The sequence below is a fragment of the Geotrypetes seraphini genome, chromosome 19, assembly GCF_902459505.1.
Source record: "Geotrypetes seraphini chromosome 19, aGeoSer1.1, whole genome shotgun sequence".
NCBI lineage: Eukaryota > Metazoa > Chordata > Amphibia > Gymnophiona > Dermophiidae > Geotrypetes > Geotrypetes seraphini.
The window spans coordinates 7,555,886-7,564,521 of NC_047102.1; the positions used below are offsets into that span (position 1 = coordinate 7,555,886).

The following is an 8,636-nucleotide window of genomic DNA, read 5'->3' on the forward strand; positions in this document are numbered from 1 at the left end:
CCACTTGTACCCGTTCTACTCCACTCAGGATTTTGTAGACTTCAATCCTCTCTCCCCTCAGCCGTCTCTTTTCCAAGCTGAAGAACCCTAACCGTTTGAGTCTTTCATCATACGAAAGTGAGGTACGACATGATACTACGGTGCTCATTTCGCATTTCTAGGTAACCAGGAGAGAAAGAGAACGACATACCCATGTGCCAGGCAAATCCCATCTTCATGCTAATCTTAATGTAAACGAGGCAGGGAATAAGGTTCCTTTAATATACATGCAAAGCAGAAGAAGGTTGCTTGAAAAATTTGTGACTTTTGCCATACAAAGGATTGCTCTGTTTGGATGTGATAAAGGGGAAGAGCCTGGGATCTGCTGCAGCTGGGAGACACAAGAACTTATGCAGGGTTTATTCTTATATTTCAAAGCTTTCAACTTTGTAAGGTCTTCTATTTAAGGTCAGTGCTTGAAAAAGTGATTACTCTATGACACCTGAAATATCCTATCTCAGACCTCGGCGGTGTTACTGTGTGTAAAATGGATTTTTAACACCCACAGATTGCAAACACCAACTTCGGCCAACCAACTTCCTAAATTCTGAGCGTTATTTTGCCACGGTAGCCGAAAAGAGTCTTATCTTATTTTGTTAAGTGCCAATTTTGCAGGAACAAAATTCTCTGGTTTGACGTCGGTTCAGATCATTGATTGAACCATGTCCGCGCCATTCTCTTCTTGGTTGGGCTGAGAATTTTTCAGCAACCCCTCCTAAAGTGAAGAGCTTCAGTCTCTGGTAACCAGAACTGAGATTGTGACATCATAATGCCTCATTCCACCAGTAAGAGCCAACCTCATCAGTGATGTCACAATGGCTTGATTGTCCTGTACTTGGCTCACATAAGAACGGCCATACTGAGTCAAACCATCGAGCTCAGTATCCTGTTTTCACAGCGTCCAAACCAGGTCACGAGTACCTGGCAGAAGCCCAAATGGTAGCAACAGTCCATGCTACCGATCTCAGGACAAGCAGTGACTTGGCTTGGCTTGGGTTTGAACAAAAGTAATTAGATCTAAGATCTATACAGCGCAAGGACCAGCAAAAGTGCTTTGAAAGTCTAAACTTAAGATTAAAGCAAGAATTAAAATGAAGTCACCATCTCTGGTCGCATTACCCGAGGAGGACAAAGACGCATCTTATGTATTGCTGTGTGGTGTGTATTAATGAACCCTTGCTCCACCATCATTTCTTTTCAAAGTTTAACTCTCTGATATTTATAATAACTCAACCCGCTTTAATGAACCCGTGAGGCTTGGTCCGAGCGATTTTTCTAGCTGCTTTTCAGGGGCTACAATCGTAAAGTGCATTTCAATGTTTTGCAAGAGGCACTTTGTGTAAGTGGAATAGTGATAAATTAAAAGGAAACCACATCATTCCCCTCCAGATGGCGCCAGTGATCCACAAAGAGAGAACCGCGGCATGTCTTGCTTAAAAACCAGTATCATATCGTATTTTTATAGAAAGTAGCAAAAGTTCAGACTAACTTCCGCATGATACACTACTTCCACCAGGCCTCCAAAAAAATGCTAAGTCCGCAATGGCGGTGACTAAGCAGGAAACGTCATTGCAGCCGGTGACACTTTCCCTCCGTTGAAGACCAGCTGTTTGCACCAAAACTGAATGCTGGACTGGATCCCAAAGGCGTAAGCTACACATGGTGTTACGGGATAATGTGCACAATTCGGGCTCCGAATTCCTACTCTGTTAAGAAGCCCTTAAAATCCTGGCTACAATCCTCAACTACACTCCCTGGTGACCTCGTTGAACGATGCAAGCAATCGGCCATGCTTACCATAGGTTACAGTTCAGCACATGCCGTGCCCGAGGGAACCGCATGTGCTGGGAGGTGAGAGCCGGATAAGCACAGATGGAGAGAGGGACCTCGGGGTGATTGTGTCTGAGGATCTAAAGCCATTTAAACCGTGCGTTATGGTGGTTGCAGTAACCAAAAGGATGCTAGGCTTAACCAGCAGAACGGAGGTGCTGATGTCATTGGCGAGGCCGCATTTGGAGCATTGTGTTCAGTTTTGGAGGCCGCATCTGGCGAAGGATATAAAAAGACTGGAAGCGGTCCAGAGGAAGGCAAGAAAAATGGTAAGGGGTTTGAACACAAAAGAAGTGTGAGACTGGAAGACCTACATATGTCTACTCTGGAGGAGAGGAGGGACAGGGGAGATAGGAGACAGACGTTTAAATACTTGAAAGGTATTAATATAGAACCAAATCTTTTCCAGAGAAAGGGCACAATTTGAGGTTGCAGGGAGGAAGATTTAGGAGCAATGTCAGGAAAGTCTTCACGGAAAGGGTGGGAGATGCCTGGAATGCCCTCCCAAGGGAAGTGGTGGAGAGGAAAACGGTGATGGAATTAAAAAAAAAACGGGGGATTTTTAATTAGAAAATGAAGGATGTAAATTAAACTAAGGCCGGAATTGGACAGAGCTGCACGGTCTGTGTCCCATATGTGGTGATTCGGTGTAGGATGGGCATCAATGGGAACGCCAGTAACTTGAACATGAGGATGTTACTGGCCAGACTTTATATAGATGTCCTGCAACCAACGGGATGGTTAGATAGGCTGGAGTGAGCTTAGATGACAACTTCAGCATTTGGAGCATAGGACAAGACCAGACTTTACAGTCTACGGCCCAGAAATATCAAAGAAGAGACAAATGAATTTCATCATGTATTTTTAATGGGTATAACTTAGGGGCAGACTGGACGGACCGTTCAGGTCTTTATCTGACGTCATTGACTATGTTACCTGGCAGAAACCCAAAGAAGAGGAGCAACATTCCAGAGCTGAGATTGTGATGTCATAATGCCTCATTCCACCAATCCCTAAGAGCCAACTTCAGCAGTGATGTCACAATGGCTTGATTAGTTGACAACTTCAGCAGTCGGAACCTAGGACAAGACCAGCTGGACTTTTACAGTCTACGACCCAGAAACATCAAAGAAGAGACAAGTTAATTTAATCATGTCTTTTTAATGGGTCTAACTTATGGGCAGACTGGATGGACCGTCTGGGTCTTTATCTGCCCTCATTTACTAGGTTGCTAGGCCCCCTTTCAGAACCACTGAACCACCAGTCTGTTTCTGCTGCATTTCAGTCCACCTGGGTGTAATCGTTTTATTTCGGATTCTGCCACAATCCAATAGACAGGTGTAAACCTTCCCTTCCTTTCTTTCATTTCCTACTTCCACAAATGCTTCTAACAACACGCATGACTCCACAGTCCGCAGCATCACATGGAAGAATCTTCGCTTTGCACACAGAACATGTAATTATTTACATCCCTCTCTGCCCAGAAAGATTAATAAATTGTAAAGCTCTTTGTGGCATGCGGTTCTGCTGACAGCTGGCTTTACTCCTGAACTAACCTCTGTCTCAAGCTCAACATATAAATCTTTCCTTCATCAGCTCAGGCTGCCCCTTCCGTCGTTGCGGACGGGGCAAAGCTGTGCCTCACAGCCAGCGAGGCATGATACAATAAATCAGGCTTGGGTCAGTCGCCCGTGGTGACTTAAGCAGAACCGTTAGAGCGCAACACTGCGCCACCCTGCAAAAGAAAGCGGTTCGTTTTGCTGGAGTCATGGATTTATTTCCAACTCGGCTTCCGAGAGCCTGAGCCATCTGCCTTCAGTGTCAAACGCACCACAATAGAAGGTGTATCAGTGGCAAACCACAGGATGGCCGGATGCGCCAGTATCGTGCCACACCACATTCAGAAAGGAACTACCCCCAGTCTGCAAGAACAATAAACAGTGGCGTACCAAGGGCGGGGCGGACCACCCCGGGTGCACGCCCTAGGGGGGGTGCACAGCCGGCCGGGTCCAGAACTTCCTGGGACCTGCACCTCAGCGCGGCTACCGGTCCATCTCCTCGACCAAGAAAAAGGCCGAGAAGCTGGCGGGAGCGGCGAAAGCGTCCTTTAAGGAACACCTTCCCGATCTGGCTCTATCCCGCCCCCTTCGTGACGCCACCGGACAGCGTTCTCAGCCATTGGTTGACCCAGGCAAGGTCACGAAGGGGGTGGGATAGAGCCAGATTGGGAGGGTGTTCCTTAAAGGACGCTTTCGCCGCTCCCGCCAGCGTCTTGGCCTTTTTTGAAACGTAGCAGTGGCGTACCTAGGGCGGGGGAGGAGGGGGTAAAAAAAAATGATACCCTAGGTACGCAACTGACAATATATACTCAGTATTGGGAAGCCACTCAGACAAAAATTAATCAGATGACACGATCCACCTAGAAACAGAGGGGAAAAGACATAGCCCTCCCGAGTTCTTGCCCTGGGATTGGACAATTGCTCCTGGATTCTGGTGCCTCCTGGGACCAGATCTCAATAAAACCAGAAGATTCACCCATGCTCGCTTCTCTTCTCTTGAGGGGGTCATCGTGGGACATGTACCATATCTTGCTGCAACATCTCTTCAACAGGCCATGGGCCCCTCCCCCAGCTAATACCATGTGTTCCTGCAAAGTTCTCTTTCCCCCAGACCAGGGGTAGGCAATTCCAGGCCTCGAGAGCCGGAGCCAGGTCAGGTTTTCAGGATCTCCACCATGAATATGCATGAGATGGATTTGCACGCACTACCTCCTTGAGATGCAAATCGATCTCATGCATATTTATTGTGGAGATCCTGAAAACCTGACTGGCAAGGGGGTACTCCAGGACTGAGTTGAGAAACCCTGCTCTAGAGCAGTGATTCCCAACCCTGTCCTGGAGGAACACCAGGCCAATTGGGTTTTCAGGCTAGCCCTAATGAATATGCATGAGAGAGATTTGCATAGGATGGAAGTGATAGGCATGCAAATTTGCTTCATGCATATTCATTAGGGCTAGCCTGAAAACCCAATTGGCCTGGTGTTCCTCCAGGACTGAGTTGAGAAACCCTGCTCTAGAGGATCGGTCAAAACCTCTCAGAGCTCTGTAAGTATCCTCAGATGTAGTTCATCAGCCTCCAGACCTTTGTCCTCTCCAAAAACACCTTCTTTCCCAAGTTCCCAAGACTGGTCCTAGAGGCAGCCAAGCCAGTCAGGTTTTTAAGATATCCACAATGATTATTCATGAGAGGTATTTGCATGCAAATGTCTACTTCGAATATCCGGAAAACCTGACTGGGCCTGGGTCAGTAATTCTCCCTGGAATGTGTTTGTAAGTGCAAGAGCTGGAGCGTTGCTGCTCTGATCGTCATCAGCGGCCCGGGAAGGGGGCGTGGCCAGAACGACAGAGCTCCGATCTAGTGCGAAAGATCAAAAGGTTTGGCCTCAGCACGCAGCAAAAGAAGGCGTGGCCACTCCGTGGGAGGTCGGCGCTGCCCCTTTAAGAGGCGGGGCCCGGGGCTAGCGCTCGCCCGCCTTCTCCGGCACTGAAGGAGCCGGAGCGCCGCGAGTCTCGGATCGGCGGCAACTGCCGGAGCCAAGAACCGCACCGTCTCCAAAGCCCAGATCCGGAGGCTCCGGAGCATGAGAGGATCCGGCGCCCGGGCGGCATGAGGCGGGCGGCCGTGCTCGGGCTCCTGCTAGGCGGCTGCCTGCTGCTGGCTTGGACGGGGCGGCAGCCCGCAGCCCCCCGCCGGGGATCGCGGCAGCCGGGCGCCCTCGCGGACCCTGCTGGCGGTGCCCGAGCCGGATCCGGAGGCGGAGGAAGCGGTGCTCCAGGACGGCGTCTTCTGGAGCTCGTGGCTGGAGCGGCTGCTGCGGCCCGCCCGCTTCCCGGAGGCGGAGGGCCGGGCGTGGCAGGCGGCGGCCCGGGCGGCCCGCGTGCTGGCTCTGGAGCGGGGCTGCGGGCGCAGCTCGAACCGCCGGGCGGTGCTGTCGGACGGGAGCCGGGCGTGCGTGCGGCTAGGCATCAACCCGGAGCAGATCCAGGGCGAGGCGCTGAGCTTCCAGCTGGCCCGCCTGCTGGGGGTGGGCAACGTGCCCCCGGTGGCCCTGGCCCGCGTGGGCGGGCCCCTCTGGGCCCCGGTGCAGGACGAGGTGCGGCGGGCGCAGTGGCCCCCGGGGGCCATCGTCAGCCTCACGCCCTGGATCCACAACCTGACGGGCGGCGTGGTGCCCCCGGCCGCCCTGCGAGCGGGGGGGCTGGAGCCCCGGGGCGCCGGCCTGCAGAACCGGAGCCGGGCCGAGCTGCTGGAGCTGGTGCAGTGGACGGACCTGATCGTCTTCGACTACTTGACGGCCAACTTCGACCGGCTGGTCAGCAACCTGGTGAGCCTGCAGTGGGACCGGCGGGTGATGGAGCGGGGCACCAGCAACCTGCACCGGCGGCCCGGCGGCGGCCTTGTCTTCCTGGACAACGAGGCGGGCCTGGGCCACGGCTACCGGCTGCGCTCCACCTGGGACCGCTACAACGAGCCGCTCCTGCGCTCCGTCTGCCTCTTCCGCCGGCCCACCGCCGCCGCCGTGGCCGAGCTGCATCGACGCCGCGACGCCCCCCAGCGGCTAAGGACCCTCTACCTGCAGCGGGAGCCCTTGGCCGCCGAGCTGGGCTTCCTGGCGCCCGAGCACGCTCGCCACTTGCAGAGCCGCATCGACCTGCTGCACGGCCATATCGCGCACTGCCGGGCCAAGTACGGCTGAGGGAGGGGGCGAGGACGGCGCCCCCCCCCCTTCAAACTGGAAAGTCTTGGGGCATCGGCCTCTCCCCCAGGAAGGGGGCATTTCACTTTCGCAACCCCATAAAAACCGAACTTTTCCAATATTAAGCTGGAACAATAAAATCGCAAACTCGGATATAAGGCGATGCATTTCTAGACCGATTTCTGGGGAGGACAAGCTTGAATGTGGTCTAATGGATCGGGGCAGAGTTTAAACTCCTTGATTGTGTCTAGGGAGGGGGGTCATTTGTATTTGGTCCAGCCCCCAGCGATCATTTTGAAAAGTTGGCTCATATGGGTCTTCTGAGGAATGGAATATGTGAACTTGGTCCCATGTGTTCCTGTGTTTACCACTATCGATGTTCTTCTGTCCAGCAAAAAAAGACATTTCCGGGGGGGGGGGGGGGAGGGTGAGACCAGCCCAATTCGGGGATATGATCATAGTAAAGTTGTCTCTGGAAATGTTCTGCTGTAGGACGTCAAAGTTATTTCACCCGGTGTAGGTATGTTTGTCTTTTAGGGCTCCTTTTACGAAGGCGGGTTAGCGGTGGAACCGCGCTTAATAGCTTGCGCTAAAACCGCCGGCCGCGCTAGTCGCTACCGCCACTTGAGCGGGCGGTAGTTTTCCGGCTGGCGCGTGATTAAAAGTCGTGGGCGCTAAAGCCGCCAACGCGGCTTCGTGAAAGGAGCCCCTAGTCTGTAGCGGCCCCAACTGCAGCTGTTAAAGATATAAAGTTCACTGGACGGGATGTAGCAGAGAAACGGTGCGTTTTTATTAAAGTCCTATTGTGAAAGATGTTTACAGCATTTTGGCAGAGATAGAAACCGACAATGTTCCATGCACTTTATTTTGACTTTTTTTAAAAAAATGTTTTTTATACATTTTACTTTTTTTTTTTTTTTTTAATTTTATTTTACCGAGTTAAACTTATGTGTATATATGTTTGCAAGTTGTATTGTAACACACTAACTATGGAAACCATGTGATAATAAAAAATATTACACTGCTGCAGTTTTCAGCATTGGTAGAGAATTTTGGGGTTTTCATGTGACCGGTGTTCGGAAATCTGTACAAATGTATCCCATGAATAATCGATGTTTTCTGTGGCGTGCAACGTTGCCCGGGACTTGCTTTCATACTTTGCTGTGATTCATCTAAAGCAAAAAAACCTAAGGGAAATATTCTACAGTTTAATTGGCGTTTCAAGAGGCAGAAATATTTAAGGGGTGCTAAAAAATCCTCCACTCAACCAACTTCCTAAATTCTGAATGTTATTTTTGCCACTGTAGCTGAAATGAGTGCTATCTTATTTCATTAACCGGGAGGGGGGGAGGGGAGCTTAATGAAATAAGATAACACTCAGCGTGCCGGCCTGCGCTAAAAAACTTTTTTGTAGTTTTGTAAAAGGGAGCAGGGGGTCCTTTTACAAATCTTCAAAATTGTTTTTGCGTAGGCCGGCGCGTGGAATGCTCTGCGCCGCTCCCGACGCTCCTACATTTCTATCAGCGTCGGGAGCAGCGCGGAGCACTCTGCGCGCTGGCCTGCGCTAAAAATTGCCTTCGCGGTTTTGTAAATAAAAGGGGGGGGGGGCGGGGTAAGTGTCAATTTGCAGAACAAAATTCAGTGGTTTTTGACATTGTTTCAGATCGAGGGTTAAAACCATGTCCGCGTCGCTCTCTTCTCGGTGGGGCTGAAAACTTTTCAGCACCTCCTCGGACGTACAACTTATTTTAAAAAATCATAAAATCTTTACAGTGGCCCTTAACATTTTTACGTTTCTAAATAACATCTGTGAGTACCTGATTTGGGGAAAAGTCTACACAGCCCTACATCTCCTACGGGTGGTGGGTCATTTAAAAAGAATTAATGCTATAGAATTCTGTTCCAATGTGTTGAAAAAATTCCTTGAAAAATTCGACCCGCCCCAAAACCCCCCTCTGAGAAAAGCTGGTGTAGAGTCGCTCTTGTAGAGGGGACAAGGGGAAAAGCGTCA

General features: G+C 50.9%; 1 protein-coding gene across 1 annotated transcript; it reads left to right on the top strand.

Moving 5' to 3' along the window:
- Positions 1-1,812: 1,812 nt before the first annotated feature.
- On the top strand, positions 1,813-7,644 carry FJX1 (four-jointed box kinase 1). The gene is made up of 2 exons (XM_033928766.1): positions 1,813-1,890; positions 5,570-7,644. The coding sequence occupies exons 1-2, from the start codon at positions 1,813-1,815 to the stop codon at positions 6,623-6,625; spliced, it is 1,134 nt and encodes a 377-aa protein (XP_033784657.1). The 3' UTR covers positions 6,626-7,644.
- The last annotated feature ends 992 nt before the right edge of the window (positions 7,645-8,636 follow it).